This window comes from Ahaetulla prasina, chromosome 5, assembly GCF_028640845.1.
Source record: "Ahaetulla prasina isolate Xishuangbanna chromosome 5, ASM2864084v1, whole genome shotgun sequence".
Lineage (NCBI taxonomy): Eukaryota > Metazoa > Chordata > Lepidosauria > Squamata > Colubridae > Ahaetulla > Ahaetulla prasina.
The window spans coordinates 54804105-54819855 of record NC_080543.1 but is presented as its reverse complement, the minus strand read 5'-3'; the positions used below and the strand labels follow the sequence as shown (position 1 = coordinate 54819855).

The following is a 15751-nucleotide window of genomic DNA, read 5'->3' as shown; positions in this document are numbered from 1 at the left end:
TCCCAGATGGAATTAATTAAAATCATACTTTTCCTTTGGAGTGAATGTAAAAATGAGGTTTTAAAACATTATATCTTTATATTTAGCAATAAATTAATGAGGTCTTTCTTTTCCAAACAAGAGCCTGCAGGAGCTGGTTAACATTGGCTGTTAATGGTCTCAGGGATATATGCAGTAATGGGAAGGGGGAAGAATCATAGTTATCTAATCCAATATATTACATTGGTTGTAAGATAAGGAATAATTAAAATAGATTAGATGAGCTAAGAATTAATCCTATAACTAAAATACTCTATGGTGAATCTTATAATCTACTTTATTTGTATACTGTAGTCCATTTTTTTGTTCTACCTGAGTTCATTTTGCCAAAAACCTACTGTTTCTGGGCTTGTGATAAGGCCTTGCAAACGCAGTTTAAGATATCACCTCCCCTACAATCTAGCCAAGGAAACTATTGAATCAGGCTTCAATGTGTAAGATCTTTAACAGAATGCCAGAGTGCATCAATAACTTGGTACCTGCCTACAGTTTTCTCTTCTCTGAGCCAGGAGCTCAGCATCTGGAAATTTATGTTTAAAAATCCAAAATCACAGCTGTTAGGTAAATAACTTTATGATGGCACAACTAGTGATTATGTTGTGGCCAATGTATATGATTTCTTCCTGTCTATAATGTATTTTTCAAAATGGATAGAACAGGAACAAAGAGAAAAACATAAAAAGAACAAAATAACAAAAACATTCTAAGAAAAAAGACTTTTGGGGACAGGTTGACATTAAATCAAACTGAACCCCAACAGCTAGATTGTGTCTACTATAGCATTTCCCCAGCTTCTTCATGTTTTAGTAGCACTTTGTTTTAAATTTTTCCACAGTGAGAATTATAGCAGTAATGGCAGTACTGTGTGAGAGATTGTGTTGTAGTGGGTAGTCTGGAAATCTTTGGCTTACTCACCTTCTAACTCCCAATACCATAGTCTCATGGCAGGAAATGAGGACTGGGTACAGGGCGCCACAATATGCAGGATAAGTGGATTGTACACAAGTACACAATATATCTTTTAAATTTATTTTTAAAGTGGAAAGGGATTTATCTTGTGGTACAAAATGGCTGGGGTAGAGCAGAAGTCCTCATTGCCTCACAGTATGATTGGCTGCCAATTGCTGGGGACTACAGTACATTTACAAAAAAGTAAACATGTCCATTCCAGCAGCATTGTAAATAAGATGCTTAACTTGTAAAATCAACTCAACTTTTGCTTGGTTTGCATTGTGAAATTAAGTGATAGGAAGCCCCCAAACTTTCTTTTTTTTTTTTTTTTTTTTTTTATTCAAAAAGTTTTTATTAGTCAAAAAAGGTTTATACAAATACATATCAGGTATGGTAAATTTTCATTTTTCTTATCTAAAATAAGAATTTTACTCAAATTTTTTAACACATACAACAGCCATAAGGCAAGCAGGTGACACGAAGTAGCTAAGTTTGCAAATTTTAAATACGTAATAAAGAAGAGTCAAGAATAAACAGAATATCGTACAAAAGAGAATAAGGAAAACCAACACAAATATCTTTATCACTTCCTAGTTTTGGATCTCAGAACTCTGGGTTCAGCCTGACCCAACTCCAGGGCCGCAACAGCGGCAGCCGCTCAGCCCCATGATCTATAACCTCGCCTTCTTCAATTCCTGGGTCATCTGATTCCAGGAAGGCTTTGTGTTCCTCCACATAGGCCGTAGCCTCCGCAATTGTACTGATTTTTTCGTAATGCCCTCCCGGAAAATCATCAATCCTCTGGCATCAGCCATCTGAAGCCCACTCCTTCTGGTACAATTTGCTTGACAAAAATAATATTTCTTTCTTTTTTCACGTACCTGTCTGGGAATCTGCCTCAGAATGGCTATCTCCCTGCCCCTGTAAATCAGTGCCCCACTCCTATGTTTTCTAAGAATTTCATCTCTCGTCTCTCTTCTCACAAATTTGACATGAACCTCTCTGGGAACTGCATGCGTGCGTGCATATTGCGAATTAACTCTATAAACTCGATCCACATCCCAATTCATGAAATCAACACCTCTCCCAAGAAATTCTCCCAACAATTTAGTCACAACATCTCTCAAGTCTTCTTGGTCCACTTCTTCCAAATTTTGAAACCTAAGGAAATAAGACATTTTATCCATCTGTAGTCCAAGCACAGCATTGCCTGTCGCCTCCTCTCTTTTCTGCACTGCCCGCATCTCACCCTCCAAACCTTCCACTTTCTGCTTGTTTTCTGCTGAAACTTGTTGAGTATCCTTTAAATCCTTTTGGATAGTCACAATTTCTGCTCTTATTTCATCCAATTTCTTGTCCATATTAGATAACTTTTCCAAAATTCTCCATCTCTCCAGCAGTTGGTCTCTGACCTTTGCCATTAAGGAAAAAAATACAAAATCCTCAGGCAGGCACAGTATCCTTGTAATTTCCTCCGGATCCACCAGGGGCACTCACAGGAGCAACGAGTCCAGAGTACAGTTAGTCAACCAGGAAGTCAAGGGAAGTGATGTCATCAAAATTCTCATAGTGAAGGCGGAAGCTGGACGCCACCACTGTTCCCCAGAAGGAGGGGGCCTCAAACCTTCCCTCCTAAATTTCTCCATCACCTCTTCTCCAGAGCTCCACAAAACCGTAATCTTCTTATTTTAAGTTCTCCTCTCCAGAATAACTCGTGCTCCTTCCAACCGCAGGGGAGAAAACCCCCGCACCGGAGCACTCCACCACGCCACCGATATTCCTTCCCTTCTCCTCCTCAATTCTTCTCCGCCCTGTTCACCACCAGGCTGCTGCAGTTATAATCCAATGCCCCGTGTCACTGGGCACAGCGCCCAGGCGACGACCAAAATAATGGCCGCGCCTGTGGCCTCGAACCCCGCCGAGCCTAGGACGCGCCAGCATCGGTCCCCACAGTCCTGTATGTCGGCTGGGAGACCCCTGGCGAGCCGTCCGTGCGGCAGGTGTCCTTTTCGGAACACCTGGCCCCTGAGGGCCTCGGCGGCGGCCGGATTCGGGCGCTGGAGGCAGGAGAAGCCTTCCAGACGTCCGTTGCCGCTGGATACCGGAAGTCGTCTCCGGAAGCCCCCAAACTTTCATTCAGTCGTTTTAGGTACAAAACTGCTCAGATATAAAACTGTTTAGATCTTCCTCTTTGTGTGAATTTGAATGTAATAACTTAAGATAGTTCAGATTATAATTCAGGCCCTTGATTTGTTAATATGTTTATATATGAAATAACATTCCAAAAGTGTTTTAGTCTTCAGATTCAGTCATTCAATTATTTTTTATTCTCTGTGTGCCATTTTTCCTTTTATCTAAATTGATATCTTAAGGTGTTAAATTATCCTTAATATTTTTACAATGAGTTTCTGCACTGGTTTCATGCTTAACTATTTTGAATATAACAATTATTCAAGTAAATGAAGATGTATGGTTAAGTCATAATCTTCTTTTACATTTTAAAAAATATTTTCTATATATAAAAATATGGGTGAAAAATAATTTTTGCATGTTTTATACATATAACCTGTCAATCTGATCATTAGGTCATTATACTCATTTATTGCATATTTCTGTATTCTACGTCAGCCTTTCCAACTTTTGTATCTTCAGATGTATCAGACTACAAATTTTCATTTCCCAAGAAAGTACAGGTATTAGAACATCTAGACGGCACAGGTGGCTTTTCCTTGACTGTTGTTTTCTTATTGTTTTCATTCCCCGATGTGAATAATTTGAGGGCCCTATATTTTTATCTTATTATGTGTTAAGACTGTTGTCTTACTATATGATGGTAATAGATTTCTGGTCTTTACATTAGTTCATAATGTTCTTGGGAAGGTGACCTTTTCAAGAACAATAAGGACTTTAAAAAAAAAACTTCACGCAGGTTTCTACTTTCACAGACATTGACTTCAACACAGAACTTATAACAGAAACATGGGAAAATGGCTTGCTACTTTGACAGGCAGCAATTCTCCAGTGTTTTTTTATACTACTTTCAGTTGCTAGGAGTTGAGTTTGGAACTTACTGCATACAAAGCATATTGCGTTCTATAGAGTACAGGTGTTTTCTTGAAGATAAATATGAGAGTCGTCTATTCATATATATGTATATACACCTGTCTACTTGCTGTAAAGTTGCATTTTTTTCTACTCCAGTCCTCAAAAACAGTCATACTGCAGGTGTTTTTAGAACAACAAAACTCATTTTCAATAAAACAGATGGAACAGGGGAAAAACAAGTTTCCATTGGCCATGAACAACCTTGTCACTTGGCCTGTTTAATTATGACTTTTTCAATTCCTTTCCTACAATATATTCTTTCTTTTTTTTTTACAAGATAGTAATTGATCAGGACTCTAATCTTTAAAAATGGTGTAGAAAACTAAGGTATACAGTTTAAAGACTATCACTGCAGTTAACATATGGTTTTGATTATTTACAGCTATTCCTCTTGTCAAGATGACATACATCTGTATCTCTTTGCTTTTTAAAATGAGCATTGCAACTTGAAACTGACTCCTAATTTGTTTATCAAAGAAACAAGAATCTAGCTTGCATTGCAAATAACACAGATTTAAATGAAGAAAACAAAATCTTTTTTCCACACTGCTGTAATTTTGTTGCTGGGTCTTAAGTACTCTTATCTTGGTATAGTTAATTTTCTTTTGTTTTTCTCATGGTTATACTGCTATAGTTTTTAAAAATTTATATTGGCTTTATTTACTTTTTTACTATACATTCTGAGATCCATTAGCCACAGTGCACCTCATACAGGGCGGAAAAATCATAGCTAAGTCAAGAGCTATTGAAGACTGAAGAAAGAACTGACTATATTTTCTGGTCCAAAAGTTAATAATATATAATCAAACAGTAACAATAAAGATGATGATCAAATAGTTATCAGGTATCAGAGTTTTCTGCAACCCACCAAAATGATGATTTGTATTTAAGGGGAGGTTATTTTATTGATATCAGTGAACAAATTAATCACCATTATATTCATAATTACTTCCGCAAGAGATGACTGTCACATTTACAGCTAGGTTTAAATTCTATTAAATTCATGGTAGAAATCTGTTGTTAACTCCCATAAATTTTTCTCTCCTATCTTTTATCAGTGTCTTTCTTTTAATGCCATAATGGAGGAGCTTGGAATTTCACTCAAACATCAGAAGAAATTAAAGAAAAGATCAAGAACTAAAGGGCGTACATCTTTCACAAATATCTTTACTTGTCATCAAAGACGGACTCTTAGAAAAGAAACCATGGCTTGAATAAATGCAATTTTCCCAGTAGGAAATATCAGGATAGAAGGCAAAAACAAACCTTGATGTCTACTCATGAAAAGACAACTATTTTATTTCAGAGTCTGATTTTCTTCTTTTTAATCCAGAGGAAATACAACAGATTCAGTCTTCGCTTATGATTCATCGACTACTAATCATCCCAAAGCATTTCATCCTTAGTTTTGGAATAATATCACTATTTTGCATCCCTTTGCTTTTCCCTATTATTTGCTGTATGTGCTTTATACATAAATAAAAGAAGAATTTTGGGGACTGGAGTATCAATTTCTTCATATCAGAAATCATCAAATATTTATTTCAGTTATATGAAACTTTCTTCACATATAAGTATGTCTACATACCCATCTATTCTCATTAGCAATCATTTTTATACATTCTAGTGGTACCTTAAATTAGGTTAGTTGGTTTTTCAGACACCCAATTGTTTAGAGTTGATCTAACATATTTATTCACCTATTGAGTCAGTGGTGAAATCCAATTTTTTTTACTACTGGTTCTGTGGGCATGGCTTGATGGATGTGGTGTGGCTTGGTGGGCATGGCAGGTGAAGGATACTACAAAATCTCCATTCCCACCCCACTCTGGGGCCAGCCAGAGGTGGTTGTCAGCGTTCCAGAAAACCCCTCCTGCAGAAAACACTCCAAAGCAAACATCTTTCAAAGTAGGTAAATTGGCACAGTTGGTTGAAATCCGAATCTGGGGATCCGGGTTCCTCTCTCAGTAATACAAACTCCAAAATCCCCACCCTCATGACTCCTCTGCCGATCACATGCTCCAATCTTCAACCGTCTCATGTTGAGACATCACTCCGGCCACTCCTTCTCCAGATGTGAGCTAAGCCTGACTTTGACTGGCATGAAGGATGTTGTTATGTCTAATAGTCCCTTATACCACCACCCCCTTCTCCTACTTTCCCACGCAGCCTTCGGCCTAGCATGGCTTCCAAAGCTGACAGTGATATCTGCTGGTTCTCCAACTACTCAAAATTTCCACTACCGGTTCTCCAGAACTGGTCAGAACCTGATGGATTTCACTCCTTCTCAAGACAGGGATAGGCTTTAATTATTGTTGTATTATTTACATTTTTTAGGGCTTCCCATCCTAGCAGACTCTGGAGAATTTAAAAAAATAGTTAAAAATACAAAACTACACAGACAACCCAAACTAAAACAATCATAACTATACAACAGGGATTCCACAAACCCCAGGCCTTGGCCAAGAGCCAAGTCTTACAGGCTTTCCAGAATCCCAAGAGAGAGATTTCAGTCTTTATGTCTGTGGGGGCTGCTGTTCCAGAAGATGGGGATCACAACACAGATGGTACACTTCCTCAGTCCTGCAAGATGACAGCATTTGATAGAGGGCAGGCAGAAACAACTGGACATAAATGGATCCTCAAATACCAGGTTTTATGTCATGGGTAATAATAATACTCCCAGCAACTCTGGGTGGCTTACAGGTATATGTAACCCTTGAATTGCACCTGGAAACTGACTGGCAACTAATTCAGCTTCCATAGCATCAGTGACACATGGACATAACCAAAAGCCCTGTTACTTCTCACACTGCTGCATTTTGAAGAGCTATAGCCTCTTGATATTCTCCAAGCCCAAGCCCATATAGCGTGCAGTGCAGAGGTCAGTTTCAGTAGGTTCTGACCAGTTCTGGAGAACCGGTAGTGGAAATTTTGAGTAGTTCGGAGAACCGGTAGTAAAAATTCTGACTGGCCCCACTTCCATCTATTCTCTGCCTCCCAAGTCCCAGGTGATCGGGAGGAAATGGGAATTTTGCAGTATCCTTCCCCTGCCATGCCCACCAAGCCACACCCACTAAGCCATGTCACACCCACCAAGCCACACCCACAGAACCAGTAGTAAAAAAATTAGAAATCCACCACTGGTGCAGTGCAATAATCAAATAATCTCCATGCAGAAAGCACAATCCAATCTGTTAGGTGATCAGAGCCTAAGTAACCACCTTAGAGGCCTTCCAGTTGAGGAAAGTGTAATTGGTGCACAAGATGAACCTGTGCAGAGGGTGTCCTATCACAGCTGCCACCTGCTCTTCAAGCAGCAAATCCAGGAAGCTCATCAGGTGTGGTTTCATGTAGATATTAAACAGAGGTGATGAAAATATTGAGGCCTGAGACATCCCACAAGTGTAGGGATGTCAATGCAATTTTCCCCTTATCAACACTAACTGACACCAGCCACTTAGAAAGGAGATGAATGACTGCAACAGAATGCCTCACACTGCCAATCCCTGCAGCCAATCCAGAGGTGGTTTTGGTCAATGGTATCCAAAATTAGTGAGAGATCAAGGAATTCAAAGATCGATGCACTTTATACAGCTACAACAAAGGTTATATACAAGCATGACTAACACTGTACTATAGCCCACTATGAAATCTAGATGAAACAGATCCAGAAATTCCATTTTCTCCAACTGCTATCTAATCACCTTCTCTACAATCTTCCTCACAAATTGTTGATAATTGTTCAGAATGGAGGGTCAGTTCCACTCCCTGAATGAATGACTTTGGTCACTTGATATTTGCTTAGTCCATGGATGAGAGTAGGTTCAAAATATGATAGCAGGTCCATCAATATTCATTAATGATTGTTATATACCCATGTTTCCTCGAAAATAAGACCCTGTCTTATTTTTTTTTGAACCCTGAAATAAGTGCTTGGCCTTATTTTTGGGGATGTCTTATTATTTTGGGGCGCATGGAGCAAGACGGGGTTCTTCTTGCCATCTTACCTGATTTCAAGCTGTCTCCCTAAACATAACCAGAGGAAATGGCAGGGACTGGTTATGAATGCATTTAAATATTTTCGGGGAGGGCTTATTTTTGGGGAGGGCTTATTTTTGGGGGAGGGGGCTTATTTTAGAGCATGCACTTAAAAGCCCGATTAGGCTTATTATCAGGGGATGTCTTATTTTAGGGGAAACATGGTATAAAATATTGTTATATTTCCTATAATACAGGAAAGCGACATCTTGAATTTTTAAAAATGCATAAAGCAGCGAACGTATTACTGAATTTGATCAGATAAAATCAGTGATTTCTGTTTATCAAGGCAATTTAGAAGGAATGCAGAGATATTCAATAAAAAAAATTATTTGTTGGGAACTTTATGGCACAAAAGATATTCCTTTAAGAGGGTTCAAATATTTCTGCACTGGCAAAATATTCATCCAGTGATTTCAAGAAAATGAAGACTAAGTAAATATAACAAAATTGAGCCAGAAAGACAGGTATTAATAGAGACTAATAAAGTTTTGAACTTAAATTACTTTTTGTAAGCACTGTGGATTTCTGCAGTACTATCTTCTACTCTGATGTACTAATCTGTTTCAATAAATATTCATACAGAACTACAAATTAGACTTCCACTTCTTTGCCATACTGATTGTATGTAACCAATAAAATGTATGGAATTCACTGATAGGGAAACAGCAAACCATCTTATATCTGGTAAATTTTTCTGTATAATATTGACCAAAGACCTAGGACATTTTTCCTACTCTTATAAAAACATCCTCATTCTCTCCAATGGAAAATTTGTCCAACTGGATCTGGTGAACAATCATGAGTTTCATTTAATTAATAAAAGGAATAAAGGAAACAAAAGTCTTCTATCTTGGGCAACTTGCACATTTAAAAAATTAAGTGGAATATTGTTCCCTATTGGACAAATATAAACCAAACCTGGACTTGAATCAGTTACATTCCTCATGGAATCTGGAAATTATTTTTTAATTTCTATTTATAGTTAATGTATATTTCTCATATTATTCTCATATTATTATAACCAAACGTTTCCTGGGGAAGCAGTTTGTTTGATTGCTACCATAATTACACTGATTCAAAATGAAGGGGTTTTTTTCCCCTCTTTAAGTACAAATCCCTGCCTTTTTTAATCCCATGTTCACCCCTTTCTAGCAAGTTCAAGGAATCATATACCCTATTCAACAATCATTATTGTATTTTCTGCTTGCAAATCCCAGGTACAGTGTACAGTCTAGAAAGCCAAGAACTTAGCTTAATATATATATCCACACAATATATGTGAGCTATGTATGCTAGTGAAAGTGACTATTTTGGGCAGAGGACCCTGATCTTTATTTTTTGCATTCCGCCTCCTATACATGCATTACATGGAACAATATGTCCATCAATATGCTTTATAATCAGTTGATTCTGATGGCAGAAGCATTTTGCAATTCACAGCACATTTCTATTTTCAGACATTTTATTTCAAGAAAAATGCATCCACCATCCTTAGATTAATGCACTTGAATGACATGTATTAGTCGAGTACTAAAAATCACAGAGGACTGATTAAGTCTATTCACAGGATGCTGAAGACTATGCTCTTGTAATGCATTATGCACATTAGTACATGATTGAATAAAAACAGATAATACTGTTAATCATCCACTCCACCTTAACATTCAATATATCTGTAATAATGTCCTATCGTTCCTTTTTATCTCATGGGCATGAACTATGCATAGCTATGCTGATACATGCTAATTTTATGCATACCGACCCAGACTTTTCTGGATTGGTGATTCAGCTGGTTCTATATTTTTCTACACCCATAATCCTTATCCTTGCAGAGAACAAAATGTGAGGTTTAAAGATAACTGGACTTCCACTATTGTTGTTGTTTTCTAGAAATATCCAGGAATGCAGAAATATGTGAAATGTCTATTCTATATGGGTTATATTTTTTTTTCAATTTTAAGTCAATTCCATTCCGTTTCTTGATCAGTTTGAGTTTTTTTATAGAGTGTATAAATTTTTCTTCCAATACACACACATACACACAGAGAGAGGAAGAGAGATAAACTTACTTTGTTTATTACAAAGCATGATTACCAATGATAATTGTGTTTTAGTCTGCAAAGTAGGTCAGTTGCATTTTTAAAAAAAACTCATAATTGATGGATGCTGATATTTTTAAAAAATCCTCTAATTTCTATTATAAACTTTCTAAGCTAATAGCTGCATTACATCTTGTGACAATGAATTGTGCACAGTTTTTTTCTTTCTCTGCTGAACCGTTTATCAATAGATTTCATTTCAAAGCCTATAGCAATATTATTAAAAAGTTATATTCTCTTTGTAAATATACCGTTCATTCTTTTCTTTATCTTTTATAGTTTTACACTATATGTTTTGAGATGAAAAAGGTAAATACGATATTCTAGAAACACTGTAGATTTAGATAAAAAATAATGATGCATATATGTTTACTTTCAGTTGCTTTTCCAAGAATTACAAGTAATGAACGGGCACTCTTTACTGTTGCTACATGATAAATTAGTATGTTGCTGAATTTCCACACTATGATGCCAAGATTTGGTTTCAGAAAGTCAGTCAGTTTATATTTCATAAGTACACAGATAAAGATACACTGATTTATATCTTGCATAAAAGTGTCATATTTTGGTCTTATCTGGAATCTTCATGTTTTCCGTATTATAAATTACTTGTAATTTGGGTGCAAGTTCTAGAGCAGCAGTTTCAATATATGTGTTTATTTTGTTACTTTGTCTTCTATAGTACCAATATGTTGAAGCATTAATTCAACCATCTTATTTCTGGGTAAACTAAATCATTACATTCAGCTTCTGCTTCTTGAAAAAAAAAACCACTTTGAATATTCATTGTTTCACTTCATTACTGTGAGAAAAACTCACAGCCACTGACAACACATGATCATATTTTAAAACTTTATCAAAGTAATCTTGAAGATGAATAATGTATTGGTGTTCAGTTGTTTATTTCACAAGGTAGAGCTCAAGAAAAACAACTAATCTTTTTGCTATTCACGGTGATGCCCATCAGTGCAAATCAGATCATGTTTCAATGTTTATTAAGATATGCCATGATTTCATCATAAATTTCTTTTCCGTTTGTACAACTAGCTATGGAGCACTTCCCAGTAATTTCAAAATGTGTACCGATTCCTTTTACAAAAAATAGTAATTGTACTGTTGCTTTTAAATTAGTCCTTTCATCAAATGCTATTGAATAAAAGAGAAATTCTTTAGATTTCTCAGCTAATTAATCACTAAAATCAGAAAAAATGTCATCTATACTTCTTCAAACAATCATTTGGAAGAAACTAATAGTAAATGTTGCTCTTTTTTCTGTGCATAAGCCAAATATAGCCAAATGTATAAAATATACATTTTTTAAAATTAGCCTTTTGTAAAATATTATTTAACATCAACAATTTGCAGTTTTAAAGCTGCTTTGTTTTCTGTAGTATATTCTTGAAAACCTGTTGTTTTCTAGAGAGATTTTTTTCAATAAAGTAACAACTTTAAAATGTTCTCATTATAGTCTAATGAGAGAATCACGTTTTCCTTCAAAATGTTGTTGGAGATTATATTCTTTTGGGAATACAACACAACCCACAATTATCTTTCAATAGTGCAAAAAATTCATTTATGCATCTTCATTAAAAACTTAAGTTCTAATTCAGTTTTCCTCCTCTTGTGTTCACTTACAATATCTATGATCTTATAATTAAAAATCACTCAAAATTGAGTTTTAATTTATTTAAGAAAAATAATAGTTTTATTAAGCCCATGGATGCACAATCAGTAGCATCATAAATGTAAAAAAAATGTTAACACACAGGAAAATTAATAAGCAGACATTACTATAGAAAATTGTTAACTGCACTCCAATACCACTACCAAGTTTTATGAAGTATATACTTGCAAAACACTTGGAAGAGAATTTCCCAAGCCCATAACTACAATAGTTATAAATAATATCTACATTGGCAGAAACTTGTAAGTATGAAAATTCAGTTCTCTCCTTTCAATCTCCTTTACATCTCAAGAAACTAGGGAAGGTCTCTTCTGTCCTGCCCACAATCTAGCTGCAGGCTGAATTGTCTCTTATCTTACTATTTCCTTGGCAGCATCCCATTGCCTACTCTCCCAGGCTCTTTCTTACATGCCATTACATTCGTGCATTTTACAGCAGTCATATCAAAAATATTTTTGTATGGTTCTTTTTTAATATTTGTTGAGCTTTTAAAAAATTCTGGCAGTCTGCACAATGCTGTTTGGCAGGTTGAATGTAGTCTGTGGTCCATGTGATATGTATGGTCGCTGTAGAGAATAAACCATACTGAAGCAGATACTACAACTGTAACTGTTACCTGAAAAATGCATTTTTCCTGAAAATGTCAAATATAAATAAGAAGTGGGTAGAAGACACATCCAGGCAGAGTATGCATGCAGATCTTTGATCCCAATACTTGTGCAACCCATTTGGCTGTATTAAGCCTGGGGCAAAGCTTAAACTTCCTGTTCTTTAATTGCAAAATAGTGAATAAAACATTAGAAATAGGCTGTTGTTTGCTCAACTTCCTAAAAGCTGAAGTTAAACTGTGTTGGAAGAAAAATCCAGTCTGATTCCAATCCAGGAGAAAGAGGCTATAACTAAAATGGAGGCAGGCCACATGGAAAGAAGATCTCTGTTTATTTGGATGCTAGGAACTTCAGTGACAGCAGCATGTTTCTGGGGTGGCTGACCTTGTTGGCTGAGTAAGTGGGTGGATTTTTATGGAGTTCTGGGGTTTGATGATTGAGATGCTCCAGGGGTTGTGCAATGTAGTGAGCCTTGTGTCTTTTGCTATTCTAGTGGTAGTGGGTAAATCCTATTATGTTCTAACGGAATTAGGATTTGTCCTTAGAATTTTGGTGGAGGAATGTACATTATTAGAGGTCTTTGTTTTTCTATTTTTTAAATCCCATCAGCCCGAGCTTTTTTGGGGAGCTTGCGGCTGAAGTAGTTTTGTTTATGAATAGATTGACCCAGGCTTTCTGAATGTATGCACAATCTCCATTCCAAAAGACCAGTCTCTTCTGCTTGAGACTGTTTTCCTATGGCAGGAAGACTGGGGCTACTTTCTGCTTTTAAGAACATGTTTCACCATCTCTCCTTTGGGAAAATATAATATTCTGCCTCTTTTAATATTCCACAAAATATTCCATTCTTTAGGAGGGGAGGCCTTCCCACAACTGCAAACAAATTCTTTTGTTGGGCCAATTGGAAGATGAAAAGCTAATCTGGGGAGAAGAATAGCCAAAAGATATTAAAGACACCAAGCATGGGTGTGGTAAGCGATGAGAGAGGAATAAAGAAAAAGAGAAAAACTGTATGAGATAATTTTCGGAAAAAAGTTTCAATGGAATTTTTTTCCCAAAGAAACAAGGAAAATTATTTTGTGCCTTAGAAATGTGCTGTGCATCTCTAAGTGACTGCTTCTTTGCTTGCATGTGAAGTAGAAACGCCAACCAAGCTCCTCTAATACAGGCAGATTAGTCCCATTGGATTCAATAGATTATGGCTATTTATAACTATTCTTATATTTTTTTTATGCCATCTGTAGAATTTTTTTTATAATGATTTTTATTTTTATTCAACAAAACTGAAAATACAAATCTGTTGGTTGCTCTTGTATTGTTGCAATTAAAGCTGAAGTAGTCTTTGACAGGAAGGACATTACAATAGATGATTCTATGAGTTAAATTTAGGTCTTGTCGAAGGCGATGGAGTTCCAAGTTTTCTAAGACTAGGATTTCAAGTCTGGTGGGATAAGGTATTTTGTTGTTTTCAGAGGAATGGAGGAATATTGTCCCCAACAATCTGGGTCCTCATTTTATCCATCTCGGAAAGATGGAAGGCTGAGTCAACCTTGAGCCTGGTGAGATTTGAACTGCCAAATTGCAATCAGCCGGCAGTCAGCAGGAGTAGCCTACAATACTGCACTCTTACCACTGCACTACTGTGGTTCAGGTATAATCACATTATATCTGAAACTTCATAAACAAAGATTATATATTTTGAGCTATGAGCTTTCTTGATTGGTCACTGTTTTAAAAATACTAATAGTAAAGGTAAAGGTTCCCCTCGCACATATGTGCTAGTCGTTCACAACTCTAGGGGGCGGTGCTCATCTCCATTTCAAAGCTGAAGAGCCAGCGCTGTCCAAAGACGTCTTCGTGGTCATGTGGCCGGCATGACTAAACGCCAAAGGCGCATGGAACGCTGTTACCTTCCCACCAAAGGTGGTCCCTATTTTTCTACTTGCATTTATGTGCTTTCAAAATGCTAGGTTGGCAGAAATACTAATAGTACAACTGTTTAATAGTTGGTTACATGAAATTGTATCACACAATTATATTTATTTATTTATTTATTTATTTATTTATTTATTTATTTATTTATTTATTTATTTATTTATAATTTAATTTCTATACCGCCCTTCTCCCGAAGGACTCAGGGCAGTTTATAGCCATATTAAAATACAAATATAAATAGCAATTTTTAAAAACAAATTAAAACCAAATATTTAATGGCCAAATCAACTAAAACGGTCAAAGACCGATTTAAAACCCGTTTAAAATTACAATAAAATATTTCTTAGGCTAGTCCCACACGATGAAATAGTAGAGTCTTCAGTTCATGTTTGAAGGCCCGGAGGTTGGGGAGTTGGCGTAACCGCGGAGGCAGTTCGTTCCATAGGGCCGGTGCTGCCACAGAGAAGCCCCTCCCCCTGGGGGCCGCCAACCGACATTGTTTAGTCGACGGCACCCTGAGGAGGCCCACTGTGGGAGTGCACAGGTCGTTGGGAGGCTATCGGTGGCAGAAGGCGGTCTCGTAGGTAACCCGGTCCTAAGCCATGGAGCACTTTAAAGGTGGTAACCAACACCTTGAATTGCACCCGGAAGGCTACAGGCAGCCAGTGCAAGCCGCGCAGGATAGGTGTTATATGGGAGCAACGCAGTGCTCCCTCTATCACCCACACAGCCGCATTCTGGACTAGCTGGAGCCTCCTGGTGCTCTTCAAGGGGAGATGTAGAGAGCATTGCAATAGTCCAGGTGGGAAGTAATGAGGGTGTGAGTGACCGTGTGTAAGGAGTCCCGGTCAAGGAAGGGTGCAACTAGCGAACCAGGCAAACCTGATGAAATGCTCCCCAGGCAACGGCCGTCAAGTGTTCCCCAAGTTGCGCACCCTTCTCCTGGGGGTCAATACTTCCCCCCCAACAGTCAGCGATGGCATAAACTGACTGTACCGGGATGCCAGAACCCACAGCCACTCTGTCTTGGAGGGGTTGAGCTGGAGCCTGTTCCTCCCCATCCAGACCCGCACGGCTTCAAGACACCGGCCCATCACCTCGACAGCTTTGTTGGGGTGGTTCAGGGTGGAAATGTACAGCTGAGTATCATCAGCGTACAGATGGTAATCCACCCCAAAACCACTGATAACCTCACCCAGCGGCTTCATATAGATGTTGAACAGGAGAGGCGAGAGAACCGACCCCTGAGGCACCCCACAAGTGAGGCACCTTGAGGTCGATCTCTG

At 37.5% G+C, this 15751-nt stretch overlaps 1 protein-coding gene across 1 annotated transcript in view; it reads left to right on the top strand.

The window, feature by feature from the left end:
• GRIK1 (glutamate ionotropic receptor kainate type subunit 1) overlaps positions 1–5577 on the top strand; it is a 181260-nt gene extending 175683 nt beyond the window's left edge. Inside the window, exon 16 of the mRNA XM_058184958.1 lies at positions 5154–5577. Coding sequence (XP_058040941.1) covers positions 5154–5309 — 156 coding nt within the window. The 3' untranslated portion in view covers positions 5310–5577. The remainder of the gene's footprint in view (positions 1–5153) is intronic.
• The last annotated feature ends 10174 nt before the right edge of the window (positions 5578–15751 follow it).